At 46.9% G+C, this 19302-nt stretch overlaps 2 protein-coding genes across 2 annotated transcripts; one reads left to right on the top strand and one right to left on the bottom strand.

Annotated features, from left to right (window-relative positions):
- Positions 1–2016: 2016 nt before the first annotated feature.
- Positions 2017–6339, bottom strand: POMK (protein O-mannose kinase). Its single transcript, XM_074823286.1, has 2 exons — positions 5740–6339; positions 2017–5200 (listed from the first exon to the last, which is right to left on the bottom strand). Exons 1-2 carry the CDS (start codon positions 6025–6027, stop codon positions 4427–4429), a joined length of 1062 nt encoding a protein of 353 aa, XP_074679387.1. The 5' UTR covers positions 6028–6339; the 3' UTR covers positions 2017–4426.
- Positions 6340–6532: 193 nt separating this feature from the next.
- Positions 6533–19210, top strand: HGSNAT (heparan-alpha-glucosaminide N-acetyltransferase). Its single transcript, XM_074823284.1, has 17 exons — positions 6533–6648; positions 6951–7090; positions 7601–7722; positions 8681–8750; positions 9400–9469; positions 10573–10679; positions 11147–11223; positions 11849–11879; positions 12780–12940; positions 13321–13436; positions 14137–14258; positions 14851–14977; positions 15126–15212; positions 16407–16484; positions 16601–16671; positions 16808–16920; positions 17943–19210. The coding sequence occupies exons 1-17, from the start codon at positions 6565–6567 to the stop codon at positions 18122–18124; spliced, it is 1758 nt and encodes a 585-aa protein (XP_074679385.1). The 5' UTR covers positions 6533–6564; the 3' UTR covers positions 18125–19210.
- The last annotated feature ends 92 nt before the right edge of the window (positions 19211–19302 follow it).

A 19302-nucleotide genomic window follows, 5' to 3' on the forward strand; every position in this document is an offset into this window, starting at 1 on the left:
TCAGACTTGAGCCACCTAGAAGCCTGAAGGCAGCAGGCAATTTGGAAAGGAAAACAGCATAACCTTGACAGTGCTATTCTTTGGATGTCTGAGGAGAAAAAGAAAGGAGTGGGTTTGAACTGAATCTGGGACTCTGCTCTGAGACAGGCTGTTTCCATTCCATATTCTGTGGTACAAACCTATCTGCTAAGGGCTAAACTTTACCAGGAAATCCACTGGGAATTTGTTTTGGCAATAGCATCGCACCAAGGGTAGAGCATACCATACCATAGCATACCATAGCATAGCATAGCATAGCATAGCATAGCATAGCATAGCATACCATACCATACCATACCATACCATACCATACCATACCATACCATACCATACCATACCAGTAGTGGATCCAGCTGCCCTGACATAGTTGGCACCCACAGCCAGACTGGCTCAGCTGGCATGTCCTAGGTCTCCCTGTCCCCTCCAATGCTGGCACAGCAGTGTTCCCAGGCAGGTTCAGTGTGGGAATCAGGTACTATTTCTTGAGTATGGGAGATGGTATCTGCTTTAATTCTTTGTCTAGCTGGTCGGATAGGGTGGGCAGGGTGTGCTGTGGGACTGCTGCAGTGGTGGCAGAGGAGACACTACCCAAAAAGGAAGGGCAAGGTGGTGCAGATCACTGACCTCAGCAAAAGGGTTGTCCTGTCCCTGGGCAAGATGCCAGACCCGTGGCCTTCATCTTGGTGATGGCAGCAAACAAAAGCTCTGGCACCACTGGGACCATATCTGCCTTGACACTGACCACCTAGGGTGGTTTGGGGAACCTCCTCTGAAGTTTTCTGAAGGAGATGAGCACCAGTAGCAGTCCTTCTCCTTGTGTCACCTGCATCTTTTTGCAGCTTCTTTGGCTGGACTTTTGGGATGGAGGAACAGGGATACAGTAGGAAACCTGGCAATCACAGAATCATAGAATGGTTTGGGTTGGAAGTGACCTTAAAGATCATCTAGTTCCAACCCCCCCTGCCATGGGCAGGGACACCTTCCACTAGACCAGGTTGCTCAAAGCCCCATCCAACCTGGCCTTGAACACTTCCAGGAAGGGGGCAGCCACAGCTTCTCTGGGCAACCTGTTCCAGTGCCTCACCACCCTCATATTGAAGAAATAACCATCCCAGGAGAAGCATCTTTTGTGGGAAAGGACAGGGAATGTGGGGCCCTTGATTTAAGCTTGAGATGAGAACCAGCAACTGTTGTTGAGGTTAGACAGAGCTGTGGCAGTGGTCTTGGCATATTTCCACTGGTCTAGAGCTGGCTGGGGAGGGGATGAGGAGAGAAGGGCTTTGCAGGCTTCCAGCTGTGTACAGGCCTCTTCCTGTTCTCTATCCTTTGATGTTTTCCACCAGACATATAAGAGCTGCTTGTACTGAGGCAGCAAAGCCCCCAAAAGTTTATCCAAGGCTGTCGTGGTGGTGAAAACTGGAATGCCCAGCAGCAGAGAGAACTGGAAAGAAAGGAGGCAACTGCACGCGGGGCTGCCCTGCCCCTTTTTCCCTCTTGGTGAGGCCTTGCCTCTTTAAGGGAAAAGAAGCTGGAAATGTGGGAAGGATGGGGTTCATGCAATCTTGAGATTGTGGAAGGGGTTAGTGGGGAAGAACAGAAAGATGGAGAGGGCTCTGATTTTACTGAAAGACTGGAAGGAGGTGACACTCAAACTCAGTTGAGGTTGCACCAGGTTGAGATTAAAAGGGACAGTAAAGTACAGAAATACCATGAGCAAGTTAAAGGGGAGGTAGCCCCTTCAACTGGCATGTGTGGCTCTTCTGACAGCCTTTATATCTGTCTGTCTTGTTACTACAGACTTGCTCATGCAAGCACAATGAGATCTTCTACAGGTTTATGGAAGTTTGCTAGCAAAATACTGGCTCCAAGGCCGTACCCTGGCTATGTTTGGGCATGAGAGACTGCAACTACTAAGCTGACCTTCATGCTGCCATCTAGTGTTTTCTTCATCCCAAAAAAGAAACTGAAGCTCCATAATGCTGTGTTCAGAACAAATGTAATTTATTCCTGCTGAAATACACTCTGGACAACACACAAGCTGAAGGAGAGGGAATGGGGAAGAGACATGCGAAGGACCCAGTGCTCAGGGTGAATGTTTAGGGAGACACCTTTTCTTAAAAAAAATTGTAACTATTTCATCCAGGAACAGAGAGAGACATCTCCATGGCAAGATAATTATTCAGAACCAGAATTTGCCCTCATTTGTTTTTCACTCTGTGAAAATAATATGGCTGTTTGCAAGGTGCCACAGTACACACCAAAGCAAGAATCCAAGCAGAACCTTATCTTAACCAAGAGAGACCAGCACAAGAAGTTTGTCAGATTCTTCTTGTCTGTCCTTGCTATTCTCATAAAAAACGCATGGTATGTTTACTTCACAGCCATCAGATGCTGATTTTTCTTTCAAGTATACATGATGGCTAACAAGAAGTAACAAGTTATTGCTGGGGGCACAATGCAAAAGATTTGACTCTTAGCCCTTCAAAGCTTGATCCCTGGCTTTGAGGAGCTGTAACAGGATGCTTTTCCAACTGTTGCACATCCTGGATTCATGCTGGAACTGCAGAACTCTAACCCTAATAATAATAACAACTCAAGAGTTCATGGGCTGGATGATGCAATTACAACAGAGGGAGCGCATTCTTTTTCCCCAGGATTCTTTAAGGTATTTTGAGTCAAAGTCCAAAACAAACACAAAGCATCCAAAATCATTGTTCTCTTTTGGAGACCCTGACTTCTGAGCTCTGCTTCCTGACAACCTGAGCAGGAAATCTGCCAGGAAGGACTGCACAAGAGAAAAATGGCAAAAATCAGCTAATTTAAGAAAATGGAGACTGCCCAGAGGGAAAGGAAACTCATAATGAGCAGCCTTTAAAGGACCCCTGCTGGCATTGTATGAAATCAGGTATGAATTTAGTCATTTGCAGGAAAGTTTTCCCATTTATAATAAAATCTTGGTAGCAATAGAACAGACATGTGTTTGAACGTTATGTATACAAACTGACTGCATGTTCTCAGTGCAGTCATAACACGGCTTGTTTAGATGAAGAGGAAAGAACAGAACCAAACTCTTCAGCAGAAAGGACCATGCACTTCTCTGCTTACAGATCACCTCTCAAGTCAAAACATGGAAGTTGTCTCAAGCCCTTAGGTCTTTCAGAGACCTTGTCCGCATAACAAAGTCTTCAGGTGCGTAATGGTAGAGTCCAAGTGTCTCATTCATACTATTCTTGTTTTTTCACCGAGAGAACAAATATATCCCAATCCCACCAGTCTACTACTGGATTAAGGCATCATCATTCTTCGTCTCCAGCCGTTGGTACCAGGCTGTAACATCCATGTAGGTACCAAAAACTTTATCCTAAACACACTGAACAAAAAAGCAGCCTCTCTTTATGCTTGAATTCAGACCCAATAGAGTTGTATGCTCTGAATATAGGGCTTTTATTTTCCAAAGCTCACGTTTAATGCTAATGGCTGTGGAAGGAAGTCACATTCTCTTTCAGTTCCTTGTTCTCCCTGCTTCCATCGAGTCACGATGACACTCAGCAAGGATAATTGAATGAAAAATGATACGCTTCAGCTCTTTTCCAAAGAGCTTGGGATTTCTGTGGATTAAAAAAAATCAAGAGGCCCCTGTTTTACAGCTTTATCTTCAAAGAGCCCATCTGAGAATACCACAGGGCAGAGGCTTGAAAACCAAGAGCATGTATCTGTAAGCAGTTTGTTCGGGATCTGCATCATCTGCTTGCTTACAGAGTGGCCACATGCTTGCTGGTGTGGGACACAGGGCCCACAGAGCAATGGCCGTACGGCTCCGAAAGCAACCCATTTGCTATTCAGCAGAGAGAGACTGCCGTTGGGGCTCTGGCATGGGGGTTCACCAAAATCTGAAGTGAACTGGGGTACTCCTTTCTGAGTGACCACTGCTTTTACTCCAGGGGGACGTGGGGGAGGGCTTTGTGGATAAGATATGGGCCAAAGCCACAGGAATCAGCACAAAGCTTGTGGAGGACGTGCCATGGTCTCTGCTCTCCAGTAATCTGCCAATCACTTTAAGTGGACCAATTTTTTTTAACTCTTTTTCTATAATTTTTTTACGACAGTTTTTGTGTAAATGTTGTGACAAAAAAATGTTTTATTTCTTAAGGAACAAATTTCCCCCCGCACCCACACAACTTCATTTCTCTCCCTCCTCTTCCAGTGATAGATTAAACATGTCAATGAGAAGCTTGCACAGCTCCAGCGTGGGCGGATTTTATTTTTTTTAGATTAAAAGTTACAAGTTCAGTTGTTCTCAGTTCTGCGGACAGAGATTTTGTCCTTCAGGCAAGCTAAATAAATAGGAAGGACATCAACTTTAGTCTTCTGTTTGTCTCATGATTCACTATAACATTTCCCTAGCACCAGGCATGGCTGCCTCCCGAATAAGCAGAGTTAAAACCTTCTTGTAGGTGTCTAAAACCTCTTGGGCAGAAGGCCTTTCAGCCGGGTCCTCCTTCTTACATGCTGCATGGATGTCAAACAAATGCAGTCGCACAATGTCACTTCCTTCAACGTGGCCCAAGAAAAAATTGGAGACATCCGGGATTTTCCAGATGTCTGTTTTCTCATCATAGGGAGGCATGAGGTCATCCTCGAATGGCACCTCTTCTCCATACGGCCAACGCTGCTCAGGAGCTACAAACTCGCCCCGGAGCTCCCGATGACCACACTTCACCAGCCTGCCGGCACTCCTGTTCACAAGAGGCAAAGCGTCCAAATCATTCACCAGGATGTGGAAGTCACTTGTTAGGAGATACTGAGAGAGGACCTTGTCCAGGTCATTCGAGTCGCACATCACTAAGGTGCCCAGAGGGCTGCTGTGCAGGTACCGAATGACACTCACATAGTCTATAGCAAGCATCAGCCTGCGATGCCAGGTGTTTATGCCCTTGTACTTGGGCATGTGGAGAGTTTCATTCAGGCCCCTCAGGGAGCCTAGAGGATGGTACTCAGTGAGGATTGTGAACTGCTGCTCACAGTAGCCAAGCAGACGGACAACGTGCTTGCTTTGAAGTGCTTTCAGCATCTTCAGTCCATGGAGAAAGTCCTCCTTCAGCTCGGAGTTGGTGAGCTGTGAAAGGACCACTTTGTTTTCCTTCCACTCAGAAAGGAAGACCTGAGAACACACAAGAGACACGTAAGACACATGGAGAGCCTTCTTCCACCAGCCGCTACCAGCTGCCGCTGACCTCTGAGTGACTGCTTAATCACAACGGCAAATTGCAGTCACCAGGCACAGTCAAGCCTTTAGGTAGGGCCATGTACCTGTCACAGCAAGCCCTCACCGATGGCATAATTACATCATGATTTCCTAAGTTTTCTTTGCAATGAACAATGCAGATGAATTAAACTATTTCATATCACCCAACCAGCCAGTCTTACTCTGCCACGACTGTACCATGCTCCACAAGCGCTTCACCGATCTCTGTGATTTCGCTTGTGTAGCTGATGTCACTCGGTGTCAGGGAGGCGGCCCAGGGCTCCGGTCGCGCTCTCCTACCAGTTCTGTGCACTTATCAGTAGCCGTATGTCCCTGGATGTCTACAGTAATTAGCTGCTGCAAGGATAATTATAACAGCAGTATGGGCATTAATTAGCCAGCAAACAGTGAAAGCTCTTTATCCACCGGAGAGAAGAAAGGGAAACCAAACTCACCTTTTTCACAGCGCCTTCACCAACACACTTGAGTTTCCTGACTTCCCTATTTATGGCTTCGCAGGAGAGCCACGGGGAACAATTCTTCACCGCTCCCAGTTTGAAGTACCCAAAAGGGCAGAGGCCAGGGTCCGTTTCGGCACGTCCCGAAGAGACGTAAAACTTGTTGAGGTACAGGTAGAGAAGGGCATTAAGGATCAGGACGGCTGCAAGCAGTAACCCCAAGGAGAGGGATGACACCTCCCTGGGAGGAAACTCCCTCCTAACGAAGTGTGGTTTCTTCTCCATGGCCGTGCCTTCTGCATTCTCCGTGACTGAGGGAGGCTAAGCAGGACCCTCTTCCCAGCCCGGGGATGAACGTCTGTGGGGCTTTTTCATCGCAGGTTCCACAGCTGCCTCGCAGCCACGGCAGCCTACGAGAAAGGCCACGCATGGTGGCGGTGCGTGCTCACAGCGGCCTCAGCCGCGACGCCCGCCTCGCCCTTCATCCTCCCGGTGCTCTGAACAGGAGGGCCCGGGCTGCCGGCCGCCCCGGGTCGCGCCGCTTGACCCCGGAAAACGCCGCAGCCGCGGGGCGGGGGGGAAAGACCGGCCGCGCTTCCCGGCCGCGCAGGGCGGTGGCGGCGGCGGCGGCGCCGCCCCGGGGCGGAGCGCAGCGACATGGCGGCGGCCGCGGGGCTGGTGGCGGCGGCGGCGGCGGCGCTGGGCGCCCTGCTGATGGCGCCCGGCCTCACGCAGCCGCACGGGCAGGGCCCGCCGGAGGGCAGCGGGCCCGGGCCCGGGCCCCGCGGGGGGGCGGCGGCAGCGCGGCGCCCCCCGGGGCGGATGGACCAGGCCCTGCTGCTCGTCCGCAACGAGCTGCCCGCGCAGGGCTTCCGCCTCGCCGCCCTCTCCGGCTCCTGCCACCAGGTGAGCGGAGGGAGCCGCGGAGGGTTGCGCCGTGTGCGTGTGGGGCGGGCACCCCCCGGCCTCCGCTTTTGACAGCCCTGCCCCGGCCCTCGGCCGGGCTGCTTGGCTTTTCTGTCGTCTCCCCGTGGCTTCGTTGGGTTGCTCCGCCTCGGTTGTACCTTCGAGCGGCACGCCGGGAGGCCCCGCAGTGGGAGCCGCTCCAGCCTCTGGGCACCTTCCCAGTCTTTGCCGCTGGGCGAAGCAGGACCCCCTTTCAGTCTCCTTTGGCACTAACGAGCTCCCTTCACCCTCTTCTTCCACAGTGCTTGTATCAGTTCCTGGCGTTTGTCCCGCCAAGCAACGGGAGCCTGAGGAATCCGGGCACGGCGGCGGTAATGGTCGATACCCAGCATCCGCTCACCCTGCTGCTCAACAGCTCTGTGGGTGACAGAGAGCTCTGCAAGTACGTGGCCCAGCCCCAGGGAACACCTGGATAGCTCTGTCCTACATTTTTTTCTTTCTTGAAGTCGTGCACCTGTTCATTGCCCGCTCATTGCCTCCTTTTTCCTGACTGTTTAGACCTAGAGTTCAGTCTTCCCCCCACTGCTGTAACTGTGGCGTACATTGTAATTGTGCTGGAAGGATCTAGGCGCAAGCAGGAGCTGAAGTGGTATGCAATGAGCCAGCATGGGCAAGCACCTGGTATCTCTTGCAGAGAGTATGTAGTCCAAGAAGACAAGTGATGTAGTAGGCAGCGCACGTGTGGTAAAGCATCTGTGTTGGTTTAGGGGAGGGTAATGCTTGGCAAAGGCAGAGCCAGGCAGCTCCTTGCTCGATCACGCTGTTAGACCAAGGTTTCAGCTTGCTTTTCCTACAGGCATTCAGGCTTACAGCCCACCAAATGCTGCTGCGGTATCTGCACATAGTGGGGATGGATGGCTCAGCAAGTTTCATTTCCTTTATCCTTTTGCAGGATTCAGTATCATTTTGGAGAGTTTGGCAATTATTCCCTTGTGGTAAAGACCCCAAGTACAAGCACCAAAACTGTTTCTTGTGACCTAGTCATCAATGAAGGCCCTATCAACAGCTACCTCCGTATGTAATGCTCTGTTTTCCCCTCTCATTCTACCACGTGCATGTCTCCCAGCAGAACCAACTTCCTAAAAAGTCTGTGCAGCCACTCGTGCTGTGCTGAAGATGTGTCATGGGCTTGCTCCTCTTCTCTGTCAGCATCTTACGTCTTTATGTTTTATACATCTGTCTTGAGGCCCTGACCAGGATCAGGCCTCTTCACATGCTATACTGCATGACCACAACCTTTTTGCAGCAGGGATTAGCCCAGAAAAATCTGTGGGTATGTGTCCAGAGGGAGATATTTTCATAGTTAGTTCCTGCTTCCCTGCATGTTTATGTATGTACACAGAATCCTCCCTCTTCTTCCCTCTGTCTTGCTTCTCTCACAAAATGGGATACAATTCATATAGTGTTCATATTTTTTTTTGTTGCACGTTTCGTTTTAAACGTCACATCTTGCTTTTTTGTTCATCTTTTTTCCAGGGCTGTTTCAAACTCTCATCTACGTCTCTTCCATTCTTTTCCTTTAAGTTAGGTTGTTCTTCAGTCCCTCCACTTTTCCAGCTGTAAAGAAAAATTCTCCATGCTCACAAACTTGGTGTATTACCCCCTACCCTGTCATCTTCATGTTGAGGCTGTTTCTAAATCTCTAGTTTCTTCTTCAGAACATATAGCACATTGACTCTTTTCTCACCATTGCCTTGTGATGCAGTGCAGTTTTATTTTGCCTTTTTTATACTGAGATGTGCAGTCACTGAGCTGCACTTTTAAACTGGCCAGCTTTTGTTTTGGGGTTTTGTTGTGTTTTGGTTTTTTTTCCCTGGGACTTGGGCTGGGAATATGTATTGCATAGAGAAGGTGGTGTGGTGATTGGTGAGTTGGGTTTTTTGTCATGTTTGTGTCTTGCCTGGCCAAGCCCAGCTGCTGAATGGTTTTGTTAGGTCATTTATAGAGTCGTGTTCTTCTCTCTTTCACATAGCTATTCTCTTTGCTTTCCTGGTTTACATGGGGATCCTTGCTATCCTGATTGTTGGGCGCCTTTTTATGAAGTAAGTGAACAGTCTTGTAATACCTCCTCACACGTGAAGTGGGCCCGCCAGTTTCAAAACACGCATGTGAATAATGCTTCAGAGTCCCACCATAGCCCTGCTTGCAGATCAGATCCTGTTATCAGGTTGCCATGTACACGTAAGGCTGTGGTAGCTGTCCAAATAATAATAAATAGAGTGCTACGATTTCCCTTGAGGAATATCTTGCAGCCTTGTTAGCTTATGTGTAGAGCGGTTACTGCAGAGCAGCTGACGTCCACTGTAAGCTCGCGCACACCCTGCCTCAGCCTCCCGTGACTTGTTCCTGGGTCTAGCCCTGAATCCACAATACAAGTCAGTGGGACTGAAGCATGTGTAGCATATGCAGCCTTCCATCCTGGGTACTGAATGACGTGAGCCATCCCTGCCTGTAAACAACCCGAGAATAAAGCCCCGAACCTGAGCTTGTGGCAGTGTAATTACATAGCTGGACTTAACTGAGGTCCCAGGTACTGGCTGAATCTCAGCGTTACATATGTGAGCTGGGAAAACAGAAATGGGGACTGTCCCAACTTTTGATTTATGCTGCTAAATAGTTGATATTAAGATGAAATTGGCTATAAAATACTTCTTGTTTTGTTTTGTGTTTTAAACTGTTACTAATTTTCAGAATTGATCCAGTCAGAAACTGGGTTTACAAGAAACTGAACCGCAGAGAAACTGATCGTCCAATTAATTCTGTGAGTGACCACAGTATCTTTAATTTACATTCCACAGTGTTTTCACCTCTGAGGAACACACACTATCCAGATATCTAGGGACTTGTTTATGGCTAATCATCTTCGCCCTGTGCATGTTGCTCTTGGCAAATCTTTTACTGATGCCAGACAGGCAATTCTGTATCAATGGGGAGTGCTAGCCTGGGTTTCCATGCAAGTTTAGTGGATTGATTCCCAGTAGAGCTCTTGCAAGTCTTCCACATACAATTTTGTGCCGCCTTTAGTTCCCTTGAAGCAAACATTTTGGTGAAAACACTGTCTCCTTCTGACATAGACAATGTAAAGGAAGGGAAGAAATGCCATCTTTCATGTCTGCTTCCAGTACAGCAGGAATTTTAGCAGGACTTAAGTCAAGACCTCTCTGGCAGCCCTAGAGCTGGCATTTCTGGGTGAGCCATGTTTTGTACTAGAATATAGATAGATCATCACAGTTTGGGCTCTACATCTAGGAGGTCCAAACCTGTCTAGAATCAAAAGACTTGGAAGTAGAGCTCTGCAGCAATTCTTGTAGTTGTTCATCTCCATAGCTGCATTACAGCAATGTCTGCTTCTTTATGCTGTCACTGGGGCTGATCAGAGTGATTTAGGGAACTCGATTGGAAATTAGCCACTCCTGTGTTTAAAAGGATTCATTTTCTGCTAGTTTAGCTCTCTAAACAGCCTCTCTGTGGTGTCAGACAAGCGCCAACGGGATGGGATGGATCCTGTTTGAGAGTCTGGATCTGCTCAGCTCTGTTGTAAAGCAGCACTCACAGTGATGGCAAGTCTATGGCTGATTTGGACTGGACCCAACTCTCATGAGTCTCAAACACAGGCTCTTTTCACTGCGTTTGTTGTTTCCACCCTGGTCAGAGGTGGAGGGTGGAGCATCTGCAGATATTACTGCAGTATGGTGGAGCCATGAAGGGGTTAGAAGTAGCAAGTGGGGAAACAAAAGGAAGAGGAAGATGGGGAGAACGAAGACAAACACAGTATGTGAAAGTATGCGGTTTGCTGACTTCTGTTCCCTAGGCAGCTGATGCAGCTGCTGATATGCCCTTCATGTGTCTGGTTTGTTCCCGAAGGAGCTCGGGTCCCCGAACACAACAGACTCCGTTAGCAGTGATCCCACCCCGCGATTGTGGAGCACAGCCTCTCGGCAGCGGCTGCGTTCCCTGGACACATTCCGAGGGTGAGTGTAAGACCTTGCTCAACAGCAGCTCTTCCAAGGGGAATGAGATTTTTCCAATGGTGGTTTGACAGTGTATGGAAATATATAGCAGATGGATGGTTCAAGGGGGTCTGTTTTACTTGGAAGATAATCAAGGTTTTAATTCTTGGATTTTCCGAAACACTTTGCAGTTGATCTAGTTTGAGGAAACATTAAAGTTGTGGCAGAGGGTGGAAAAGAACAACATATGTTCAGTGCGAAAATGTTATGTGAAGGAGCTTACTTTGGTTCACCACCACCCATGATCTTTGAAACGCTGCTTCCTGGTTGGCAAATCTGGGAACCTTGTATATAATCATGCTTTAAAAATAAAATAAACCATATCTCACAGTTAGAAATGTTTTAATGGGGTAAACATTAACTATGTGTTCATATATATGTATTTCATTGACATGTGATACTTGTGTGTGTGTTTGTTGTCTTTTTAGGCTCTCTCTTATAATTATGGTGTTTGTTAACTATGGAGGAGGAAAATACTGGTTCTTCAAGCATGAGAGTTGGAATGGTAAAGTACAATTGAAACAGTTTATCTGGGTTTTAACTGCAGCAGTATCTAGATATGGTTAGCTCTGCAGCTGCTGCAGCGAGCTGTTGCTCAGCTGAAGGCTGGGACGCTGTGCCGGTTTGCCTCAGTAGGGTTTCTGGCCTGTCAGGTTAACGGGCAAAGCAGTCTATAGTCCCGCTCGTCACAGGGACGGGATGGTTTCTGATCACAGTCTGTGTGATCTTTTCATTTTTGACACCAGTTCGTATCTTTAACTTTTTTGTGTTGCATAATGACAACAGTCAACTGATGGTGCTCGATGCTGTACAAACATAATGCCTTAATTGGCAACCTGATGAGGAAGGGGTCGGGCATCGTGCTGCCCTAGTAGAGAATAGCAAGGATCCCATCCCTGAAATCTTTTCCAAGACATGGCAATCAGTTCTGACCCTGTTTTTGAAGAATGGTAAAAGCAGTGAAGCAAGATGATTAGCTCTTTGTAAGTTTTGTTTATAACATCTTTTAGATTTTGGGGCATCAAATAATTGCAAGCAGCCTGCAATTCCTCTGGAAACTCAACAATAATGTTGTTAAAATTTAGGGAGGGTTCGAGGTAAATAATGTGTTCCTTTGTATTTCTCTGTAGGATTAACAGTGGCAGATCTGGTGTTTCCATGGTAAGTCTTCCCGAAGAATAGTTCTTGTGTCAAGTGATTCTTTATGTTAAGCGAGGAGAACATTGTGTGCACCTTGCCTCCATGTGGAAATGTATCTGGAGGGGTGAATTTGTGTTAAACAGTGGATAGGAGTCTGCCCCTCTAGATAACAGCATCATCCTTATGAACCAGTAGAAGAGCTAAGTGCTTTTGGCTGCCCAGCATCCTCCTTGCTCCCCGCACAGAATGTCAGTGGGAGGCCCAGGGCTACGCTGGCAGTGGAAGTGCAGTATCCCTGAGGAGCTCATTGCCATGCTACTGTGTTGAAGGCAGTTAATCTGGCAAGATTCAAAGCTGGACCGATGTGTGTCCAGAGGTAAAATAGCCAAGGGAATTTTGGATTAAGTTAGTCTCTCTATAACCAGAGAGCAGTCTTGTGGGAAAGCAATTAACCCATCTGCCCCTAGCATGCTTCTCTAAAATACACACCGGTTGTGGTTACTCTTGGAGATGGGAGCTGGACTTGGGACTGTGAACCTAATGTAGAGGGGAGGAGCAGGTCAGTTCTGAGTTTGAATCATAGATTTGCAGCTTGTGTTTTACTGCTCTGAAGAAGCTAATTTAATTTTGGGTAATGGAATTTTTTGGTGGCGTATGTATTGCTGCAGAAAGACCAATGCAATTACCTCCCTGAACTTTATTGCCTCAACTGACCACTGAAAGAGGTGGAAAGGTCCCAATGTGCAAGCTCAGTTGTCTGGGAATTCCTAGCAGTCAGAGGAAATGGTTTTCTAATTTCACTCAATGCATGCATTTCTGTTGGGGCAATGCAGGCTACTCTGTTAGCTTTAGTGTTTGCTGTCACGCACATGTGTGATGAGACATCATCCAGCTCCATTTCCCATCCGCTCTCTTCTCCAGGTTTGTGTTCATCATGGGGACATCAATATCGTTGTCACTGAGCTCCATGCTGAGGTGGGGAAGTTCCAAGCGGAAGGTGCTTGGGAAAATCCTCTGGAGGAGTTTTCTGCTAATACTGCTGGGAATCATAGTTGTGAATCCCAATTACTGCCTTGGACCGTGTGAGTGGAACTTGCTCTCTTCCTTGCATTTCTGCAGCTGTTGTTCTTGCCTCCTTGGCGGGGCTGTTGAGAAAACAGTGTCAGCCTTGCTGTACTGACCAACTGCATGGGGGCAGTTTGATGGTATCCTCCCTGTAGAATGCAGTTCAGTTCTGCACTGACGCAGTTCTCTCTGTTTGACCTCTGTGCCGACCACTGTTTATCATCTTACTGGTGACATGCCCAGGGTTGTGATTTACAGAAAGTGGAGTGGCAGAGTGGTGGTGTCCCTTGTACCTGCAGGTACGGTGGGTCTCAGCTCTCCCTGGAGAAGGGCAGATTTCGCATTTATTAAAGAGCCCATGTCTGCTCCTGTTCCACATTGCTTGCATGTTTTCCAGTGTCCTGGGATAATCTGCGTATTCCTGGGGTGCTCCAGAGGCTGGGATTCACATACCTGGTAGTTGCTGCTCTAGAACTTCTGTTTACAAGAGCTGGGGCTGAGAGCAGGGCCTTGGTAAGTTACGTGGGGAGATGACAAGTGATACAGGAGTACGGTTTGGGAGCTTTTGCTCTTCTTTGGGCACAAAGAACACATGAGAAATGATGAGAAAACATGTGCCATCTTACCTGATGTGTAGTGCAGCGTGACCTGGCAAAAATTTCAGGGAACATGCACCCTTCAGTGTCCCAGTCTGCATTTTATCACATCTAGTTTTGCTGTATTTGAGGATTTCATTGATCCATTCAGATGGTACTTAGAAGCAGGCATTCCCAGGCACTTTTGATGACTTTCCACCGCCAAAGGACGCCAGGGACAGGCATCTCTATGCTGAGTCCCGTGGCCCGTGTTTTGTCCAGTTAATTTTGGCAGTGTGTTTTCACAGCAGGGGAAAGTAATACTGCTTTTTGGCCCTTCTGGAGTCTGTTTGCCCAAAAGGCTTTTGTTCTACTCATGAATCAAAATTCCTTTTGACATTTTCCAAGCTAAAAAACATTGTGGCCTTTTGTTTTGGTTTGTTTCTCCCCCTCCCCCAAGTAATTAAGTGTCTGGAAATCATTTGTGAAGATGAAAGGTCCATTGGTAGAACCCAGTTTTGTAATGACAACAGCTCCCTCTTGTATCTGGGGGACTGTCTGCCAGGAAGTACAGGATGTCCCCAAGGGCATGTTTTTTACTTGCCAAGCTAATACCCCGCTCCCTCCATCTCACACAGGAGACGCCCTGTCCTGCTCTGCAGGATATTCTCCCCTACTGGCCACAGTGGATTTTCATTCTGATGTTAGAAGTGATTTGGCTCTGCCTGACCTTTTTGTTACCAGTGCCAGGTTGTCCCAGGTAAGACTCTGCACTCAGACTACTTTCTATGGGGCATCAGATTGTTTTTCTTCTACTGAGTAGAAAATATGTTTTATAAGCCATAGGGAAAGAATGAAGAGGACAGCTTTTAAGCCAGCGGGGTTAAGGGAAGCATTCATCATGTGAAAAAACTTTCTTTACTTTGGTACTAAAGTACTAGGTGTCATAAAGGTGACATCGTTGTTCCTTTCTATATAAAGAAGAGGATTAAAATCTCCCCGAGGTCTGTGTACAGCAGTATCTGATCATCTCAATGTCATCCCTGTCTCTATCTTTGCCCCTTTAAAGGGTCAGCACCTGCAGAACAGGTGGAGCAGCTGGTTGGGTAGCCAGGCCTGAACTGAAGCATTGCTTTAGGCTCCTGTTAGTGCCTGTCCCCTCACAACCCAGCTGCTCATGGCACTGGGATGATCAAAACAGGGTGGCCACCTGTCATGCAGGACCTGTGTTTCACTGTGTGCTTCTGGCCAGGGAGAACATCGGGCATTTAGTGTGCTGGCCAGTGGACCAGCTACTATTCAGGTGCAGCGTACCAACACTTTGTGCCATAACCTGTTTACTTCTGTCCTAGGGGCTATCTCGGTCCTGGGGGCATTGGAGACTTTGGAAACTATCCCAACTGCACTGGAGGAGCGGCTGGTTACATTGATCGTTTGCTTCTTGGAGAAAAGCATATATATCAGCATCCCTCTTCGAGTGTAAGTAGCTTTTGGTTTGCAGTATGAAGCTGCAGGCAAGCACTGAACATAGCTGTCAGGAGGGGCTGGGGAATGATACGTGCAGGGGGATGGAAGAGAAAGGAGACTGGTTGCTCAGATGCCCTGTAACAACTGTTTTCTCCCTAAGGTGATTTACCAGACAACGATGCCATATGATCCTGAAGGGATCCTGGGGACCATAAATACCATTTTTATGGCATTTCTGGGACTGCAGGTACCTTTTTTCTTTCTGGCTGTGTGCTATAATAGGAAGATTTGAAGGAATCTTGGAAGCAGGGAGGCAACTTGGTTTCTTTATTCAAGGCTGAGACTGGTTCTAACAAAACCTTTTCCAGAGCAATGCTATCAGGCTGACTTAGCCTGAGATGAGTGTCAGAGAAGTGGAATCTAACCTGGCAGTAGCTTGCATTAGATAAACTAAGACTTTTTTGCAGTTTTTGTAAGGGATGGACACAAGAATCTTGCAAAATCTCCACCCAGAAACCTCCTTCGCTTGTTTTAAGGTTGGGCTTATGTTGGGAGTAAGCTGGCTCTGCATATTGGAAAATAGGGCCAAGAGATGCATAGACTTCACAGCTTCATTTTAAACATACGGTTTTAAAGGTCACAGCTGTACATGTTCTCCGTTGCCAATTTTCCGCTTGACATGCAGTGTTAGCCGTCTTGCATAGGTGCTGTGGGCGTGCTCACCTTCCCAGGCACAAGGGAGGCAGGGGTTCACATCACTGTTACTAACATCAAAAGCTCACAGCTCATGTGTTTAAAACAGGGTATTGTGACACTTTTGAGTGCAGTTCTAGTTAGTCACTGCTGGCTTTTGTGTTTATGCAACAGTTGTAACCAAACTGAAACTCTTGTCCTGGGAAAGGAATGTTACTGCATGTAGCACTGGGTAAAAACTGACAGGGAATCTCAGCGGGACAGAGCTGGGAACAGAAGCGTGGCTCTGAGGAATGAGTGAGTCATCAGGACATGTTGGTTAGTGGTGCGTGGAAAGGAGCGTGTGCTCCGAGCAGGCCAGGGTGTGACGTGGCGCTGTGGAGAAGCTGTTGGGGCTGGCTGGGGAGTCGATGTGGTGGTGTTCCTTTATGCAGTCCTTGCTGAGGGAGATGGATCTCCAGTCACATGGTGTTAACACAGCTGCTTATCCCCTTCCTCAGTGGTAAAGTAGTGAGGAAGGGAGCAAAGGTGCACCTCTGCTGCTGAGTGGGTTGCATTTAAGTATTTTCGCCATCTGTGTCCATTCTTTGCAGAGTTCGCATTCTGAGCCTTTCAGCCACTCGGTTTATATAAATCCTATTCGTGTTCTCTGTCTTAGCACAGGTAGCTGGTGACAAATATATCTGGCTCTTGAAATGTAGTTACATTTACGGGCATTAATTCATTTTTTGTATTCTTTTTACATTAGGCAGGAAAAATAATCTTGTTCTACAGAGACCAGCACAAACAAATCATGAGTCGGTTCGTCATATGGAGCATAGTAATGGTAAGGCAGATAGTTATGTAGCTCCGTAATGGACGTGTATTTTTAAGCAACGCAAACTTAGTATTTCTGAAACATGTTGCACTGGTTATATAAACTTTAGCAACTTTCTATTTCAGGGAATTATTTCTGCTATTTTGACAAAATGTTCTAAAGAAGAAGGGTTTATTCCCATAAACAAGAACTTATGGTAAGCAACAAGATACAACTTTTAGCATGATTTTGTGAAAGTACTATTTTACCTTGGAGAATTGTTTTACCTTTCTTATATTGAGATGTCTGTGTCACAGTTCTCTAAATAATCTTTCTACTGAAAATGTGTGTAGGTCAATATCCTATGTGACAACCATGAGCTGCTTTGCCTTCATCCTCTTATTGCTCATATATTACCTTGTGGATGTCAAGAGACTGTGGTCAGGTGCTCCATTTTTCTACCCAGGTCAGTAAAATCATGGCAGAAAACATATTCCTTTCAATTCTTTCTGCACTGGTACCATCCTTTTATGTTTTCTATGCTTCCCTTGTCTTTAAAAGAGTTGGAATTTAGAATGAAGTAACCTGAAGGATGCCAAAATGATTTACTTGAGCTGAATCTTTGCATAGAACTGGGACACTTGAGTCCAGATATTTAGGAGAGAAGGACTGTCACATTTTTAAATGAGGGCTGGGAGCTGCTATTGCCCAATGACTGTTCTCAGTTTGGTCTGGAGTTAAGGTCCCAGGGAACAGCTGCCTAGTACCAAGCAAAACACCACGGCTGGCTTGTAGTTGGTTTTGGAGAGGACTGCTGAGACTTGGGTAACCTAATGGGAAACTCAAAGGCCTGTCAACAGAGTCATACCACTTCTGAAGACATGGAAGATGAAATCCTCTGGGCAGCTGTGTAGGTTCTATGTCTGTGTTTTTAGATAAGCCTGTCTTCCAAAGCATCCCACTGTGGTTTTAACCACACTGGGCTCTTGATAAACATCTGAGTGCAGAATGCAAACCCACAGCAGAGGGAACCTTTCAGTAGCTTTGGTGTCTGGACAGGAAGATGGGGAGGGCGACAGTGTGGTATCATATCTCCTACCAGAAATCCCAGAGCTTTGAAGGGCAGTCAGCATTTGTTTGCAAAGGCAATAGGTCTGACCAAATAGGTTGGCACTTGGCCACCCTGAAGACAATAACTGTGATTATTCTCCTTGTCAGTAAAATTGCAGGATGCCAGTTTGGTTGTATTTTCAATTTAGCGTATAGGTCATCTATATTTCTTTTCAATAAACGTTTTGCAGGAGAAAACCCATCAGATTATTTGAAAACACGTGTAGCGTGTCTGAGGCAAGTAACATTAGCTGTTGTGATTAGCTGTTGTTGTCTCGGTACTACTCTCTTTGGTAAGCCTGGCATGCCTCTGCCTGCTTACTCCAAAGCAAGCTCATACCTGTTCTTTCAGATGGTATGACCTGTGCTTACTTTCAGGAATGAACTCAATCCTGGTCTACATTGGACATGAAGTGTTTGAGAACTATTTCCCTTTCAAGTGGAAGATGCAAGACAGTCAATCCCACGCAGAGCATCTGACTCAAAACCTCACTGCGACAACTCTTTGGGTCATAATATCTTACTTGCTTTACAGGAGAAGGATATTCTTGAAAATCTGATAGAGGTGGTCAAGGCGTAGCGGGCCTAGATTCTGATGGGACAAGTGCATAAGGTGGATTAGCCTGCAATAGAAATACTGCCACTCATGCTAGGCTGTATTACTAAAAAGGGATACTAGTTCAAGTTTACAGTGCCATGGAAGTTGACATCAAGACTTTTATGTGACTTAAGGGACAGTATTTTCCTATTTAGCAAATACTTACTAGTCTTCTGCAGTTGCTCCTTCTGTTTTCTGTATTTTGTAAATATTTTACTGATCTCCCTCCTTCATATAGAGAAACTGAAGATATTGCAACAGTTGGGCAGTCAAAGACAGCCTGATGGTGCTTACAAAAGGAACTGTAAGGGATCTGGGTGGTGACTGCGAGCGGTTATCAAGACAGGACTGTGGTAACAGCCGTTGCACCTGCCAAGGCACCCCCTAACTCACGTAGTCTGGGGTCTGTACATACCCCTGGCACCTGCCGCATGCCTGCGCCACGCTGGCTACTGGCACACACTTAACTTGGCCATCTTCTCGACTTGGGAACGCTGGCAGCATCCTCAGCCCTGCACTTGGGTTGGCAGTGCTGTGACTGAGAAAGCTCAGGGTCACCTCTGTGCTACAGTGTGCTGCGGAACGTGGTGACTCAACTGATCGTTCTTCATTGTGTTCTTCCAATTTGGTCTCAGATCAAAACCTTAGGTTTAGGACCCTGCTGAAGCCTGCTGCCAAAGATCTCTTCCATTGGCTTATTAATCAGCACACTGCTGCTACAGGTTTAGCAGCCCGTTTGTGCATGTTCTGGGCCTTTGTGTTACGTACCTCTAGCATGGATGAGGTCTGAGTTTCACGTGCTACACTCTAAGAGTGCAAACTTTGTATAATCACTTGGATATTACCAAAGTTGGATCAAAGCAATCCTCTTTATAAATGGATTTACGTAAGGGCCCTGAATCTGAAAACCAGCAATAGAGGTAGAATTCAGCCAAAAAGGAAGAGATAGCAGACCAATTCAATGTAAGACAATAGTTTTTGGAAACTCAGGAAATTCACTCATGCTGTGATTTCCAAACTAGTGCTAATAAAAAGCCTGAAAGACCCTGCTATGTTTTCTGTGTATGTATAAAGACAGAAAGAACCAAGATGCACACCTTAGTATAATGGTCTAGAAAAAAAACCCAAAACAAATAGGAC

Source organism: Strix aluco, chromosome 4, assembly GCF_031877795.1.
Source record: "Strix aluco isolate bStrAlu1 chromosome 4, bStrAlu1.hap1, whole genome shotgun sequence".
Lineage (NCBI taxonomy): Eukaryota > Metazoa > Chordata > Aves > Strigiformes > Strigidae > Strix > Strix aluco.

Bases quoted from the DNA above. Each gene is read 5' to 3' on its own strand.
- POMK (XM_074823286.1), bottom strand. From the start codon at position 6,027: ATGGAGAAGAAACCACACTTCGTTAGGAGGGAGTTTCCTCCCAGGGAG. The intron at 5,201-5,739 runs GTGAGTTTGGTT...GTGTGTTCTCAG, and splicing joins GTGAAGGCGCTGTGAAAAAG to GTCTTCCTTTCTGAGTGGAA.
- HGSNAT (XM_074823284.1), top strand. From the start codon at position 6,565: ATGGACCAGGCCCTGCTGCTCGTCCGCAACGAGCTGCCCGCGCAGGGC. The intron at 7,723-8,680 runs GTATGTAATGCT...TCTTTCACATAG, and splicing joins CCCTATCAACAGCTACCTCC to CTATTCTCTTTGCTTTCCTG. The intron at 16,672-16,807 runs GTAAGCAACAAG...AAATGTGTGTAG, and splicing joins CCCATAAACAAGAACTTATG to GTCAATATCCTATGTGACAA.